Source organism: Mustela nigripes, chromosome 13 (genome assembly GCF_022355385.1).
Source record: "Mustela nigripes isolate SB6536 chromosome 13, MUSNIG.SB6536, whole genome shotgun sequence".
NCBI classification, from domain to species: Eukaryota; Metazoa; Chordata; class Mammalia; order Carnivora; family Mustelidae; genus Mustela; species Mustela nigripes.
In genome coordinates this window covers 17,237,299-17,255,013 of record NC_081569.1, presented here as the reverse complement: position 1 = coordinate 17,255,013, position 17,715 = coordinate 17,237,299, and the positions used below count along the sequence as shown (strand labels likewise).

The 17,715-nt window shown below is 41.3% G+C and overlaps 1 protein-coding gene across 3 annotated transcripts in view; it reads right to left on the bottom strand.

The window, feature by feature from the left end:
• LRRC28 (leucine rich repeat containing 28) overlaps positions 1 to 17,715 on the bottom strand; it is a 158,595-nt gene that overhangs the window by 42,519 nt on the left and 98,361 nt on the right. For all 3 annotated transcript variants that reach the window (XM_059371661.1, XM_059371660.1, XM_059371662.1), the window contains one exon: positions 1,170 to 1,272. In XM_059371661.1, coding sequence (XP_059227644.1) covers positions 1,170 to 1,272 — 103 coding nt within the window. The remainder of the gene's footprint in view (positions 1 to 1,169; positions 1,273 to 17,715) is intronic.

Below are 17,715 nucleotides of genomic sequence, written 5' to 3'. Positions count from 1 at the left end.
ACTTGGAAGAATTGGGCTGTATTACAGATCCTTTAAGAACTCATTAGGATTAATGACTGAGTAGTATCACAGCTGTCACATAATCAGCTGTCGAAAAATCACTGAGCTAAAAACCCCACTGCACGTTCTATTATCTCTGCTTCACAGAAGGTTCCGAAATACATCTCTGAAGTTGCATTTCGTCAGCCTATATGGGCACTTCGAAGCGTCATCGAAGGCTCTTCCAAGATAACAATGGTATAATTTTTCCTAAGGGAAGGCCACTACTCCAAGGAAGGCTTCTCTGGAGGAATCGCTGCTCAGGGCCCGTCCCCTGGAGCCAGGCCAACAGGGGAGTGGCTGTCCTCCATGCACAAGCTTAGTGTCAGCTCTCTTCCTGCCAGAACTACATATAGTAGGAGCCAGCTGATGCAGGGTGTTGGAATCACAAGGACAGAGTCAAATATGCTGGCTAAGTAGCCTTGAAGGTATCCCAAATATCCTTTGGCTGTTTATGTGAGGAAAGGCAGGCCAGTTAAAAGTAGGTTCTGGTAGTTGAGCTGCCCCGTATTAATCTCACACCACTCTGGGAAACACTTTAAGGTGATTGTCTCAATGTTATAGAAGGAGAATCTGAAACCTCCTTTCTAGAAGCCTGTCTGGGAAGGAAAAATTATTGCTGCTCTGACAATAAAGGCCTATCATTTCCTTTGAACTGAAACATCTGTTGGTTGCTAGAATCATGATTCGTATTAACAGACTATTTCAAATGTTGCCTATTTCAAACACTTCAAAATGGTCAAGTTCTAGATACTAGAGCTCTTCCTACAGTAGAACTGTCACTGTAGTGGAGGGTGAGAAAGGAAAGCTTTTCAGTTCACGCTGATTTCTCCAGTTTCAGTGACTGAGACTATGGAGCTTATAATGGTACACATGGATTCATTTTTGATTGGAAAATAATCAACAACTTGCTCACTAACTGTCCTTGACATAAAATACTATAAATTGCTTGTCCAATATTTTTAGCTTCTAAAGGTATTTGGTTTGACACAGTAAGACCAAAGACAGAACTGAATGGGGTGATCCAAAATGGTTCACCTATTTCTAAGTTACATCAGGACCAAACAATGAAATTGAAATGAATATGGCAAAGAGTTTAGCGATAGCATAAAACATGAAATCAACCTTACCCACTGCACCCGATGACTTTATTGTACAGATAGGATGGTAAGCCTTTCAGGTGAATGTTGTTATCCACGTACACGTACTGTAGTTCTCGAGATCGACCTAGATCTGGATTAGAAAGAAAAGAACTATAATTCCTAGAAATATGTACCAGTATAATGTGAAATGTAAAATGTAATCTATGATATTAGGAAAAATCAAAATTTGTTCTCATAATTGTTATAGATTTAACCGAACTCTGAATGTGAAACTATATCACTTAGAATGTTAGATTCTGCATCAGAAAACGTGACCATAGAAAAATGACTTAGCCCACCCGGACCTTGATTTCTTGAACTGCGAAATGAGATAACTAGGAAGAGATTACGATGAGATTTCCTTTCCACCTAAAAATTCTGTGACCTTTTACAAACAATTGTAAATTAAGAATAAAGGTGGCTGTAGGTCTGCATTCAGTTTCATGTTCCTCCAATGGAAAAAAAAGTGATATGAACAAAGTCGGCAGGTCAGATCAGCCCTCTTTATTTCCACCCCTGTATCACCTACTGTGTCTCACCTTCCCTGGGTGGAGAGGGGGAAGCAGACGTGAGGGAGGGCTGGGGAACAGACCCTGGCTGGGCTAAAGTCTCTAGAGCAAGGCCAATGTCAGAATGGAAAAACTGTCCTAGGCTATAGGGGGAGGAAGAAGCAAAGGGAACCCTAAATGCCACCTACGATGAGGTGGACACCACTTGCAGGCCAGTGAGTAAGCACTGGAAAGGGTACTGTTACAAAGAAAACCACTGGTCCAGAATGGAGTCGCTTATGCTAGGCCACGTCGTCACCAAACCAGGCCTTGATACCTAACCTAATTGCAGTTTCAACCTCCCCCAGGAATGTAACCTTTAACCAGTCCACATGGACTTTCCTTGTGAGCACTAGGAAATTTACTGCCTAGACCCCATCCATTCCCCTCAGCAGGGCAACCTTGTCTAAAACAATGCATGCTCTCCTGATAGTTTTCTTTTGACTGCTCCCTCTCTGCCTTGAGAAACTTTTCCTTTCCTGCAGCTTGATGGAGCTCCTTTCGACCTGCCAGGTGGGAGGCTGTCCCATTATCACCTCATAAAGCCAATGAGATCTTCAAATGTACTCAGCTGACTTTTTGCTATTTAACGGTATGTACCAGGAATGGGAAGAGGCAAGAGAGAGCGTACAGAGAGAAGGGTGTGCAACAGGAACAGGTGTGCCAGAAAGAGACAGATGCCAGATGTTTTCCAGGAGCAGCTGGGCAACAAGGGGGCAATGGCTGGAAGGAGGGGCTTGGTGAAGAGTCCAGCACAGAGTACGGAAGGTGATCTCTGGCCAACATAGGCAGCAGAGACACTTCCGAGTGTTGAAGTCTCCCTTCCTGCCCTCCGTGTGCCCAAGAATGTTGGGGGGGGATGGTCTTTGTCTTCACTGCCATAGAACAGAGTCCTCAGCAGCCTTCCTAAAACCTCTACTCCCTGAAGCAAGAACACTATCTTTGAAGAATTTTCTGGAGTTTTGCTTGTGCCAATAGGCAATAGGCTGAAGGACATCTTTTCCACGCCCCCTCCCCCCACTCCTTACCCCCAGACCTGCAGTTTGGGAAAGACAGAGGTCCAGATAGCTGAATTATGAGGTTCTTAAATGTATTTACATTTCAAAAGGAAACCCATGTACCCATTAAGTACGACTTTAAGGATAGAGATATGAATACAATATAATATAGATGGAGACAGGCAGGAAAAATGATACAAATCACTGCTCTAGGGAGGCCTGTAGAAAGTCTTATGGGTTCACAGATGGGTTCTGGACAATCAGTTCCAGAAAGGGGGTGGGTGACAGAAGACTGAGTGAGGAAGGGTTCCTTGTGGAAGCGGGTAGGGAAGGGGCCATATAGCCTCCTCCTTCCCACTGCTTGTCCTATCTCAGTGATCCTGATAATCCATCCAGGCCGAGCACTGGAGCAAGACACAGAAAGAGGAACCAAAGCTGGGAGTGCTGGGGGGCATCAAAAGGGGAAGTGGCAACTCTCAGGGAGAAAATGTAATTTTCGGGCTACTGGCTAGAAATGCCCCTTCCCAGGGTGGTGGCTTAACAGTATCTACCAAACAGAATAGGCAGAAATGGTGTGTGATTTCAGACAGTAAGCCACAGAAGGCATTGTGGCTTCCTCTTTACTCTCTGCCTTGGATCACTCATTCTGGAAGAAGATAACTTGCTGGTCATGAGGGCCCCCCTGCAGATCTCTGAAGAGAAAATGGAGCCATCTTGGAAGCAGCGCCCCCACCACCTCGCCCCAAGGTCAAGCCTTCAGATTACTATAGCGCCAAGGCTATGTAAATATCCTGTTCCTTCTCAAAATCTTGCATATTAATTTTAGCATGCACCAATGGATCTCATTTGTAATAATTATTGTATAGTATTTATCTAACAATGATTTTCCATTACCATCTTTCTGTCTACATTTTTTTTTTTAAGATTTTTATTTATTTGGCAGAGAGAGAGAGATCACAAGTAGGCAGAGAGAGAGAAGGAAGCAGGTCCCCCGCTGAGCAGAGAGCCTGCCTGATGTGGGGCTTGATCCCAGGACCCTGGGATCATAACCTGAGCCGAAGGCAGAAGCTTTAACCCACTGAGCCACCCAGGTGCCCCTCTGTCTACATTTATTAATTGCCCTTCTGTAAGGAAGAGCCTGCCCTTCCTTCCCATTTATTTGACTTTTATATCGGTATGGATCCATGGGTATTTATTTTATCACAAGGTCTAAAAACCCAATACCATTAGGACTTATTTTATCAGTCAAAATGTTCCAGTTGGCAATTAGGAGCAGCTTGAGGTTGGCTCTTATGTTCTTCTAACAAGTTTTCATCCTTTTTTGAGTACTTCCTTACTTTCTGCCACAAGATGTTCCATGCTCAGCTTGTGTTTTCCCTCCTCTAGCCCTGACATCAACTACTTTCTCCAAGGAGCCTTGATTCCTTTTCTTGGGGCATAAGTGTTTACAAACCATGATCAGAGGGCCGTGTGTGCTCATTAGTATGGGAATGCCATTCCTTCTAGGAGCTCGTAGCAGACAGACCTATAAAACATATGGAACTGTATGAATTCACCTGTACACGTGTATGTCTACATCAGTATTCCCGGAGGTGTACCCTTGGCATCAATCACTCGAAGTGGACTTGCTGGGTCAAAAGGCGGGCAGATTCTTGGTGCTTCGCTCCTGAAGGATTCTACCAATCTGCTTCCCCCCCAGCAATGTATGAAGGTACTGCCTTTCTCCCAGTCTAAGTTTTTAAAACATGTTATCCTATTTAAAAGTTTTTGTCATTCTGATAGGTGAGAAATGATATCTTGGCATTGTCTTCATTTGCATTTCTCTAATTATGAGTGTGAACATTTTCAAATATGTCTGAGGGCCATCTTTACATATTTTTTTTGGTGAATTGTCTGTTCCTAGCTTATGCGTCTGTTCTCTCACTTATTAGCCACGTGAGCAAAGCTTCAGTTTGCAAGGCGTTAAATGGCACCATAGTGCCTCGCCTCTCAACCTTACCAGGTTGTTATGACAACTGAATGTGAATGTAATCTGGGAAAGTTAAATCACTACACAATATTTTTTGAGGCATCAGAATATATAGTACATGTAAATAATGTATAGTCTTACGTGTATAACATATCTGCTGGCATAACAGGCTAGAAATTTATAGGACATAGATGGAAAAAAATAGAGATAGAAATACCAGAATCCACTTGCACTGGAAAAGGCCTCAATATTACCCAAAGAATTTGTTTTCTAGATTTCTTCACTACTTCTCTGATGTGCCTACAAATCCTGTCATCACAAAGAGACATCTGTACACTTGAAAGGCATATAGAAAACTGGAATTTTTCCAAAAATGAAACTACATTGATAAAATGCAAAAAGCTCTGGCTTCAGATTTGCCTTTCGGAGCCCCTACGGGACTTGAGGAAAGATTCTTGAGCTTATGCGGCAGTGAAGAGTGGAGGATACGAATTAATGGAGTAAGGAACAGTCTTGGAGTCCGACAACCTGGGTCTGAATCCTTGTTCTTCTACTTCCTAAATGGGTGTCTAAATGGGTGTCCTCAGTTTCACTAACCATATAAAGGAGAAAATAATGCTCTTTTGTTCTTCATAAAGATTTATTTACTTATTTTAGAGAGAAAACACAAGTGGCAGGAAGGGAGAGGAGGAGGGGGAGAGAGAGAGAATCCCCAGCAGACTCTCTGTTGAGCATGAAGCCAGATGCAGGGCTCGATCCCATGACCCTGAGATGGCGAACCGAGCCAAACCCAAGAGTTAGACACCCAACTGACTGAGCCACCCAGGCGCCCCAATAATTCTATCTCTTGAGTTCGGTGAGAATTACTAACAAAGTTTCTAAATTATCAAGCAGAATCCTTGGCATACACCTTCTCCCATATATGGCAATTATTATTATTCTCATTATTAGTAGGTGACATATTTGGAAGTGTGGCCCTACAGCAGAAGGCCAATTAAGAAAGAGTTCTCTTTGGCACATAGCAAACGGCACTAACACTTTTCTACAGTTTAATTGCATAGAAAAGAGTCGGAGCCAACAGCCTCTAGAGACAGGGATTCATTCCCTCGAGTCAAGGACACAAAAATGGGACATGACAGAGGAAGCACCTCTCCCCTCTAATATACACAAAAGAGCTTGTGCAAATGAAATGAGGCTACACGCAAGGATCATAATACAAAATTAAATAAAACCTTTACACTGGCTAATTCCTATATGGTTTTGTCTTCTTTCCTATCTTAGTTATATAGGGGGTAAAAAATGAAGAGTCAATGATTTAAAAATGCTATTTGGTTTAGATCTTCTCTTAGATTTTTCGATAGTCCAGAGAATTCTTTTCCTATTTCCTGACCATGTCGGGGAATGTCCTTTTTTACATATGCCCCAATGGACTGAACTATTTTTCACTGAAGCTGAAAGTTGTGATAAAATCCATCACATAGGAGTAAGTGTAACACCACAGTCATAAGTGTTCGATATAGACCCTTAATCTTTCCACCTGACGCAATCTCATCCAGAGTAAGAAAGCAGTACCGACGTCATAGGCATCAGAACGCAGTCTGAATCCTGGCTTTCCACTTCTAACTGACTCAGGACCTGAGGGGCAAATCCAATGCTCCTGGCCTGTTACCTCCTCCGCAAAACCAAACAGTAATACTTCTCTCACAGGCTTGTCAAGAAGCCTCAACGATGTATACAATACCAGAGGCATAATCACTGGTTCTCGATATATCTCGTCTTTTACCGCTCTCCTCTGACTACAAGGAAAGATCACAAAACAGTGCAAGATCATAAAGAGAAGTGGGCAACTTTTGCTCAGGCTGGCCCAGCACAGCCGACTGGCCAGGCCACGAACCCTAAACACCTGGCAAGGTCACAGGCTGTCCTGGCAGAGCTGTGACAGCCTCATGAGAACATGCTCTCGGCCAAAGACTTTCTGCTCGCAAAACCCCAAGCACCATGGAATGGCATTTTGTAATCATAATGAGGCTGAAATATAAGTATTTTCTGTCTTACTAAATTTTGAAATATTCCTTCTGTTCCTAAGAGAGAAGTTTTTCACTTGATCATGAACTTTGGAAAAGACCATTCGCACACTAGCTAATGAGCTGGTTTGTTTTCTTCTGTTAATTTTAATATACTCCAACCTTGCATTCAGTATACCAGATAATACTATTTTTTAAGGTTCCTGTGCAAAAATGCTCAGTACATGAACTTTATAAAGCAAGGAAGCTGTCCATATGCATGCAGAGATGCTAAAGCAACAAAGAACTTTTTCATGTGGCTTTTAATAGTGCTGTACTGTGTCTAAAATGTTTCCCCCTTTTTCCAGATGCACAGATCAAAGTATTGTTAAGTAAGAAATTAGCAAATGCTAGCAGTCCTGCACAAACTCCAATTCTTTTTTATTTTATTTTTTTTTCATCTTCAAGGCCCTGGCATATGCAGTGCACACGGCTAAAGAAGGAACAAAACGCTCCTGTGTAGCTAGGTTACTGTTCTTTTTTACTGTAAAAGCAAACATGGAATAACAACAAGGGCCAGAACTTAATAGGTAGGATCTGTTTACTGCACGCTTACCAGTATAAAACTCATTTATTTTATGGGAAGGTGATGATGTATCCTCTTCCACAAAATGATGGGGTAGCAGAAACTATACCATCAAAGCAATAGACCCATATAGGCTGTTTGGAAGACTCTGTCCATGTCATCTCAAGTATCAATCAGTCAGATATAGTACTTATTAGTCACGATTACATTTTTAATGTAATTATAAAATGTGGGTTTCTTCACAATGAATTCAGAGTAATTTACAGTGCATTCCAAAATCATCTTAAAAACAAGTTTAAAAATTTACCTACATGGCTTTTACAAAGAGAACTTTGCAACCGCTTTTTCAGAAGAATGACTTTTAAAGTGTTAGTTTCTTTTTTAATTACTGAAGTACAGTTGACATACAGTGTTAGTTTCTTTAAACATATGCACACATACTCCGTTAAGTCTTTTACATAATCATATTCTTTCTGATCTCTTCAACTTGCACAAAGATTTCACAGTGAATTATAATTTAATAAGATGCTTTCTACATAGATCATCGACAATTGTGAAAATAAATGGGTTTTAATGAATTTGAATGACTGAAGGCTTCTTTTGCTATTGGTTTAAATATTCAAGCATCAGCATCTCTAATTCTTTTTTTTTTCTTTTTTTTCAGCACCTCTATTTGTGCTGCATAGTTCAAGTGACAAAGAAATTATTACAAGCAATGAGCCAGACACTGTGCTAGATGGTTGGGGTACGAAAGTGAAGACACACACAGTCCCAACCCTTTCTAACAGTCTAGCAAAACAATAAAAATAGCTTATGTTGACCCCATGCTTACATAGTACTTATGAGTGACAGAGTATTTTAAATGGATCTCATTTAATTCTCACAATAATGCTATGAGTAGGTATTCATTTTACCCTGTTCCTGAGACTTAGATAAATTAATTAGCCTTTCTAAGCCCAAGATCACACAGCAATTAAATGGCAGAGCCAGAATTTAAAAGCAGATGGCCTGGTTCACTGTGATGTTAGCTAGACAGCCTCCCCAAACACGTCATTTCCATATAAGCAGGGAACTCCCACATCATGTAGGAGGTGGTACTCCCCAGCATGGGGGCGGGGTACCAGAGGACAGCACTGTGCCCAAGCATCCGGGTGTGACGTCCGGAGATACAACCAAGGAGACAGATGATGAACAAAAGAGCTCTTTGCTTCCTTTATTTTTTGATTTTTCTCCCCCTCGTTTCCTTTAAAAGATCATATAAGTGGTGAGGGTAGTTCGGACTTACAGATTTAAGCAGTAATTTCAAGAAATATCAAGAATTCCTTTAGAGAAGATCCCAGAGAAGGAGACTTCATGCTGACTGCCCAGCAGACTCAGGAATTACGACACCGAGTCTTCCAGCACTGTGGCTGCCAGCTGGAGAGAACAATGTCTTCATTCTGCATCTCGAGCTGCTGCCCAGCTGGACTTGTACCTGTTTTTTTTTCCCTGCCCCCCTAAACTGAAGAATTTTATTGTAAACTATGACTGATAGAAATTCCAGATTTTTGCTTTAGAGTCCACTGACATCTTCCAGATTTCCCTGGGACTGCACATTCTTGTCACTATTTTTAAAACTCAGTTCCAAAATCAAAGTAACAAAAATTTTGCTGGCAAAGATTCTGTTCAAAGATCTAGACTTCCTACTACTTATTTTTTTAAAAATAAATTTTTAATTTCTTTAAAAAGATTTTTATTTATTAGAGAGAGAGAGAGAAAGAGAGAGAGAGGAGGGTCAGAGGGAGAAACAGAATCTCCACTGAATAGGGAGACCGATGCAGGACTCAATACACGGACTCTGGGATTGTGGCCTGAACCAAAGGCAGATGCTTAACTGACTGAGCCCTCCAAGCACCCTCCTACTACTTATTTTTCTAAATTTCCTGTCTGTATTACTATATTCCCTATTAGGGGCACCTGGGTGGCTCAGTCAGTTAAGCATCTGCCTTTGGCTCAGGTCATGATCTCAGGGTCCTGGGATTGAGTCCCGCATCTGGCCCCTTGCTTAATGGAGGGCCTGCTTCTCTACCCAAGCCCCGCTTGTGTGCGCTCTCTCTCTCTCTCTCTCTCTCAAAAATAAATAAATAAAATCTCATATTTCCCATGCTGTACATTATATCACTGTGTGTTATTTCTTTTATTAACTGGAAGACCGTGCCTCTTAATCTACCCTTCACCTATTGTGTCCATCACTCCACCCCCTCCACTCTGGCAACCATAACTTTATTCTCTACAGAAATCTATGTTCTCTGTATTTATAAACAAAACTTATAGTTTATAAGTTTGTTACACTGTTAGTTTGTCTTGCTTTTTAGATTCCACATATAAGTGAATTCATACAGTATTTGTCTTTCTCTGTCTGACTCACTTCACTTAGTATAATACCTTCTAGGTCCATCGATGTTATCACAAATAGCAAGATTCCCTCCTTTTTATGACTAAAACTCCACTGTCTGTATAGCTTACATCTTCCCTGTCTATTCATCTATCAGTAGACACTTAGGTGGCTCTCGTGTTGTAGCTATTGTAAATAAAGCTGCAATGAACATAATGGTACATCGTCTTTTTTAATTAGTTTTTTCTTTTTCTTTGGATAAATACCTACAGGTGGAATTGCTGGGTCATAATATACTTCTATTTTTCGTATTTTGAGGAGCCACCATACCACTTTCCAGAGTGGCTACACCAATGTACCTTCCCAGCAACAGTGCACAGGGTTTCTTTTTCTCCGCATCCTTGCCAACACTTGCTATTTCTTATTTTTTGGATATTAACCATTCTGACAGGTACAAGGTGATATACCAAATTGTGGTTTTGATTTATATTTCCCTGATGATGAATGATGTTGAGCATCTTTTCGTATGTCTGTTGACCATCTTGATGTCTTCTTCGGACAAACGTCTATTCAGGTCCTTTGAACATTTTTTAATCAGTTTGTTTATTTTTTGACATTGAGTTTTAGGAGTTCTTTATATATTTTGGATGTGAATCCTTATTAGGTATATCATTTGCAACATCTTCTCCCATTCAGTAGGTTGCTTTTTAATTTTTTTGCTGGTTTCCATCACGGTGCAAAAGCTTTTTAGTTTGATATAATCCCACTTGTTTATTTTTGCTCTTATCCTTGCCTGAGACAGATCCAAAAAAATCATGACTAAAACCAATGTCAAAGGGGTTAATTGCCTGTCTTCTTCTAGGTGTTTTATGCTTTTAGGTCTTATATCTAAGTCTTTAATCCATTCTGAGTTTAATTTCATATATGGTGTAAGAAAGTGGTGCAGTTTCATTCTTTTGCATGTTGCTGTACAGTTTTCCTACAAAAATTCTTGAAGAGACTAGCTTTTCTTCACTGTATATTCTTGCCCACTTTGTTGGAAATTAACTGACCAGGTAAGTGTGGGTTAATTTCTGGGCTCTCTACTCTGTTCTATTGATCTACACATCTGTTTTTGAGCCTGTGCCATACTGTTTTGATGACCACAGCTTTGTAATATGGTTTGAAATCAGGGAGCATGACACTTCCAGCTTTGTTCTTCTCTCTCTGGATTGCTTTGGCTGTCTGGGGTCTTTTGTGGTTCCATACAAATTTTAGGATTATTTTTTATACTTCTATGAAAAATGCCATTGGTATTTGGATTGGAATTGTATTGAATCTGTAGGCTGCTTTGGGCAATATGGACATTAGAACAATATCACATTTGTACCCCTTTAAAGAACTGGTATTTAAGAAAACAGGGCAAATCTTTTCATATGAATCACTTTCCCAGCCCCAAATCCTATTCCAAAACTTAGAGAAAAATATATTCTAGTGAACTTCTCTCTTCACCCACTAGCACAATACAGCCAGTGTCTGGCCCATGCTACAGAAGCCCTATTAAATAATCATACTAACTTCCTAAGAAAACCTTAAGGCAACAGCAAAGACCCACTGTGGTGAAAAAAAAAAACAAAGCAGAGGTATCATTAAGACAGTGGAAAAGGATTAGATGAGTAAGCAGCATGAAGACAAATAAACAATTTTTGTTACAAATACTTGCAAGAAGATAGGGTCCAAAAAAGAGCACTGAATATCCATTTTCATGAAGAAATAAAAGTTATAATAACTTTCCGGAAACAAGGTCTGCATGGACTTTAACAGAATAATTCTTTCTCACTTCTTCTCATTACTAGTTTTTGAGCCTTGTTATCAAAACTTTCTTTTCTCCTTTTTCATTATGCCTTTGATTAGAGATATCCCCAACCATCCCCACAGAACATGGAACAGAACACAATTTCAGTGGCATGTTTGGGTCTCTCCTTGGAAAGCAGTCATCATAACTTCTACTCAAACATAGGACTAATTCCAACCACCGGGACTTCTGGTCTGTACTAGAACAAACTTTTTAAGCACCGGGACTTATTTAAGGCCACACAACTTTGCAAACAGTTCCCATTAAACAAAGACCTCAAGGCGGTAGCTCTTCAAACTGCAGATCAAATACATTCATGGTTCAGCAAAGTACAGTTTACATTCATCTCTGAGTTTGAGATCACAGGATTATTAGCTGGTTTCCATCTAGTTTCCGCTGGTTTGAAATTTACTAGTTTCACTGCATGGACTTAAATATTTTCTCAAAAATAGGAAAGAGTGATTCTCTTCCTGACTTTCTAAGTCAGAGCACACGAGAACGAGAAGCAATAAAAAACCAAGTACAGTTAACAGATTTGTGTCTAATACGCCATTTGCAATGAAAGAAGGGGCTGCTCCCGACTTGGCACAAACTATTTCGTTTTTTTCTATACAAGGTATCTAACCCCTATAGAGGAAAAAGCAACTACCAGTACTACAGAAAACTGGAGGGAGCTCCCATTATGGGATCAAAGGGCCGGTTTTACCTCCCTATCAAAGTCACAGTGTATAATCCATAGCAGCGATGGAATGGTCGCCTCACCCACAAGCGCCAGTCTTTGGCACATGGAGTAACTCTTCCAGAGGAAACAACACACTGTACTACCAGACTCTCCAAGGACTGGATCTAGGACTGGTTTAGAAACCCAAATGATTTTCTATCAGCAGAAAGATATTTTCCACTAAGTTTTCAGCTCACTACATGCTAGTTTATGTACTAGAATATCCTATACATCTCATTGATATTTGCCAAATGTTCTTGGTTAAGAATTCGCTCACTGTTTTTCTAACAGTCAAAAATTCCACCTGCTGAGGTGCCTGGGTGGCTCAGTCAGTTAAGTGCCTGCCTTCAAGATAGGCTGTGATCTCCAGGTCCTGGGATTGGGCCCTGCACTGGACTCCCTGCTCAGTGGCGAATCTGCTTCTCCCTCCCTCTTTAACCCTAACCGCCCCTTCTCAAATAAATAAATAAAAATCTTTAAAAAAAAAAAAAATTCTCTCTCTCAAATAAATAAATAAAAATCTTTTAAAAATTCTACCTGCTAATTTGGGGGCAACTTTTGTCTCCTCATTTTCTTAAACTACAGGAGTTACTGACATTGAGTTTAAATGACACAGTGCTTCCTGGGGGCCAACTAAAGGATGCTCTTCCATAGCCAATTTGTGCCTGGGTAACCTCACAGTACTTACATCTATTATTCATCATTAAATAAGTTGTGAACATTACTGAATAATCGGGCTTATTAACTATGCAAGAGAGACCAGGAACAACTGATAAAAAAGCCTTAGAGGAAAAAAAAACAAACCAAAAACCTTTCCTTTGTATTTTCCTACACGTTCAGAAGCCCAGAGGTGAGTCACAACTCTGGGAGCTATTTAGTGTGAAGAACTATATTGAATCAACAGCAAATACTCTCATTTCAAAACCTCTAGTAAATCTCATAGCATGAGGCTCAAGTGATTAGTTTCCCCGTCCTCTTCAGTGACGGTCACTGCTGTGGAGAAAGCTTCTGCTTGTAGACTAATATGTCACTCAATTATCATGGTATCATTAGAATAGGAGCATCCTTCTTTCTTGATGCAACTCTTCATCTTAAAAAGAATGTCCTCAAAGAGCGTTGTGGTTTACCTAGTCTTACTCATTACTTAAGCCATCCTACATATACCTTCTGCAGTTGTTTTCTGAGGATGCTAAAATAGGACATTCTTTTAAGAAGTCCCATAAAAACTTGTTTTTCTTCTAAGCCAACTTTCTGTGGCAGGCAACTGAGTTTAGCAAGTAACTCCCCAAAACAGGATTCCCACCTCTAATCCCAGACAGTGATATACTAGCATCCATTTCATAAACTTTCAAGCTCCTGTACTGTGCTCACAGAATCACACTGAAACAGAAGAGGTTTCTATATGAACACTTTAGTTGTGTGTGTGTGTGTGTGTGTGTGTGTGTACACACTATCTCCTAACTACAATCTCCTAACTGTAATGAAAGAAGGGGCTGCTCCCTACTTGGCATAAACTGTTTCTTTTTTTTCTACACAAGGTAACTTGTGTGTAAAGGTATCTTGTGTGTAAAGAGACAACCCTATTTGCTAGCTTTCCAAGAACAGTTTGGTTGTTGAGGAAAGGCAGCGCCCGCCCCCGGATGCTCCATCTGACTCCGTCCGCCGTGGTTCGCAGCATTCGAAGCATTAGACGGTCTGTGTTTATCAGAATGGAGTTCAAAGAAAGCTTTCAAGTGCACAAACTCTGTGGCGGGACAGCGATGGATGTAATTCCTTTTCTCCAAAAGACCTAGCTGAATTCCTTTCCAAAGCCACCTTCGTGGTATTAAAAACAAAACAGAAAAACAAAACTCCCACAAAACCCAAAAACAAAGTGGAGAAGATCGCTGATAGTTCTGTCAGATTCATTTTTGTCAGGATGTAACAGATCATCCTGTCTCCAGTCTCCCGAAACACTCTTTGGCTGTCTCATGGTGGTGCTACTCTCTGGCGGTCACTCTCACTTCTTTACAAAGGTTCACCCTATATAACTGGGGACAAAGGCCACCTATGCTTGTATCTGCTTCCTAATCCTGGGCTCCTGCTGTCCTCAAAGAATCAGTCTGAGGCCTGGGCGGAACACTGCTTCAGGCAGCCTGTTCCTTTCTAAGTGGATAATTTCTACCCTCCTCCTCTTGCTTGTATGTCTTTCTCTGGTAAAATCAAACCTTATCCACAGGCCTAAGTCCTGCCAGGGCCATGAGCCTTGTGAGCCGGGACAGCAACCAGGAGTGTGAAACTGCTTGTCTCCTGGGTGTCCGTGGCCCCAGGCTGGAGAGCTGCGGTCACCTTGACTGCTGTGAGGGACCCTCCTCAGAGCTCAGGGCGGATCCTTCTTCCTCACATGATCTTTGACACCATATCGACCAGTTCACAAAGAAAACCTCTCTGAACACAGAAGGCAAGGTTTTGGCATGACCAGACATCTAGAGACAGAGAGCAGTTGGCAAGGCTGCACTCAGCACTGAATCTGAGTGCTGAAGAAGAGATGCCCGTTCCTCACCCACACCAGCGCTTACCACAATGCACAAAGAAGATGCCCCAGCAAATAAGTTCCTGAGACGCCAAAGCAGAAGAGCAGCTAGGCACTGTGTAATGGACTGTCCCTCTGACCCAACGACCCCATCCCTTCTATGACCTTGCACCAGGCACTGCCATTTTTGCCATATGCTGCTGGACACATTCAGCATACCATACAAAGCAAACCCAAAGTGGTCAAGTTCCTATTGGAATGGCTTCTCTCTTCTCCCAACATCACTGTCACCAACCCCCCACCCCCACAGGCTTGGCTATGTCATTGCTACAATGATAGGTCATAAGAGTAGCAAATGACCAGGGCAATAAGGAGCAATGACTGGATGAAAATAGTGAGGTAGGGAGAATAGGTAAGATGAAGGGCTTGGAGCCCAGCTGGACTTGAGACAGGACCTACAGGCTAAAGATTGGTAAACAAGATTCATTTAGTTTAGAAAGTTTGATTATAGGGGCGCCTGGGTGGCTCAGTGGGTTAAGCCTCTGCCTTTGGCTCAGGTCATGATCTCAGGATCCTGGGATCGAGCCCCATATTGGGCTCTCTGCTCAGCAGGGATCCTGCTCCCCCCGCCCCACCTCTGCCTGCCTCTCTGCCTACTTGTGATCTCTCTCTCTCTGTGAAATAGGTAAAGTCTCTGAAAAAATTTTGATTATATGTGGGATTCTCAGCAGGACCTGGGCTCTAGAGCCCTAGAGCTAGATAACATTCTGGTTTAAGTGTACCTTTGGTATCGGACATGAGAACAGAGCTGTGGATCAGAGCCACAGGCAGGATGGAGTCAGTTGCTGGATGAATGAATGGTTTAGACTTGAGACAAAGCGTATCTGATGGAAGAAACAAGAATACAAGAAAAGCAAGTTGTGAGCAGCATAAAATTAAGGAATCAGGAACACCACGGAGGTTGAAGTGGCCAGACAAATGGCCTAAACTTTTATATGATTTTTCTTGCTGTATGACCTGCTGATGATAGACAGATTAGAAATAAGTAACTGGGAGCACCTGGCTGATGTCCAGATTGGGCAGGTGAGACAAAGCTATACCCTCTGGCAGACCGACCCTACTAAGTGAGTAGAGACAGACACTGAGTTGGGCCAACTGGAGTGTCTATGTGAGTGTTTGAATACAAAATGGCTGCCCACATTTGACACTGGAGGTGGCTACACAACTAGAAAGATGTTCAGTATAGTTCAGCCCTATTCCTATCTTTTTTTTTTTTTTTTTTTTTTTTTTTTTTTAGAGGAGGGAGAGAGGTATGGGTGGAGGGGCAGCGAATCTTCAGCAGGCTCCACGCCCAGCACAGAGCCGGATGTGGGGCTTGATCTCATGACCCTGGGATCATGACATGAGCTGAAGTCAAGAGCTGGGTGTTCATCCAATGAGCCACCCAGGAGCCCCAAGTTCAGCCTTACTCCAAATGAGGTCCCTTTGCAGAGGGATCAGGCCTGGGATGTAGAGATAGCATGTCAAAGTGGAAAGGACGAGGAGTTTAGATCAGACAGAGTCTCTGTCTCTCACTAGCTGTGCTTTTGGGTAGGTTACTTAACTTCTCTGAATCTCAATTTCCTCATCTGTAAACAGGTTGTCAATAAGTTTTGTAATAACAGGTTCTGTAATAATTAAATTAGAGAGCCTCTAATACCTAACAATACCTCTAATGCCTAACAGAATACCTAATTCAATAAATGATTGTTCTTACAAATAGTTACAGTACTATGACTCATGGAGACACTCCCTGTAGACGTGGTCAGTAGTAACAACAACAGTAATAATAATGATTCTATGAACAATAGTACCAGCAACTCCAGACTTAACAAGCGAATCTGTTTCTGGGAACACCTGAGAGTGAAAGCATGGTTGCCTGTAATGGGATGTGCTGCCTGACCGCGAATGCTGACGTCAGACCACTGAGTTCTACGTCACGCAGATCAAACCATCACATCCTTTACTTCCCTCCCCCCCTTCCCTGATTCACGGATCGGCATTGCCTGCAACATCCTGGCCATCTGTTGGTAGGGAGTTGGCATCGGTACAGGCAGCAGCTCTTAGAAAGTGGTAAATACAAGTTTCAGGGGTTACTAGAGAGGGTATGACTATGAGGAGGATGGAAACTTTTAAAAAGCAGGATATGGTAATCCCAAAGCTCTATCTTCTCAGTTGAGTTATCTGCATTTTTACGGGGCTGTAGCGTTCTTACAGACACGCTATCTTATTGGACTTCAAAATAACTCTAAAGTCAACAAGATAAATGTTATTATTTCTGGTTTACAGGTAAGGTCAATGAAGCTCAGAGACGCTCTGGTGGTTTACTCCAGGGCATGCACTGCAAGGTGGGGGAAACCAGGTGAGAACCTGGATCTTTGGATTTGTAGGTTGGTGCCTCACTGCTGCAATGGTTTCACAACCTGTGGTTTACCCAGCAGGCATTTTATTTTTTAAATCTATTTATACTTGATATTTTTCTCACTTGAAAGAAAACTCTGGTTTCTTAGAAATGTAACTTGCTTCTGAAATGGTCTTATTTCATTTTGCTAATTTTATAAGTACAAAATTTAATTATATTTATAGAAAAGTAATTTTTAAAATTGGATAATTATTCAGTATTACTCAAACTGATTTTCAGATTTCCCAGTTATTTTTAATTGAAAATAATATGTGTACTGTATTATGGTAGAAAATATTTCCTCTCAGGGACTAGTAAATTATTCACTTCACTGCCATCAGGGATAAATTATTCATTACAAAAAATGCTTTCATGAATACAATCATAGGAGGCTTACTATGACAGTGTAGGGTTCTGTGGGGCTTCCTATTTTAATTTTTTTTTTAATGGCACCTTTGTTTCTTACAAGTTAACAAAATAATGCAATTCTCAGTGAAAATAAATGTATTCTTTTATTAAAATGGGCCTGCCACAGAAATCTACGGTGAA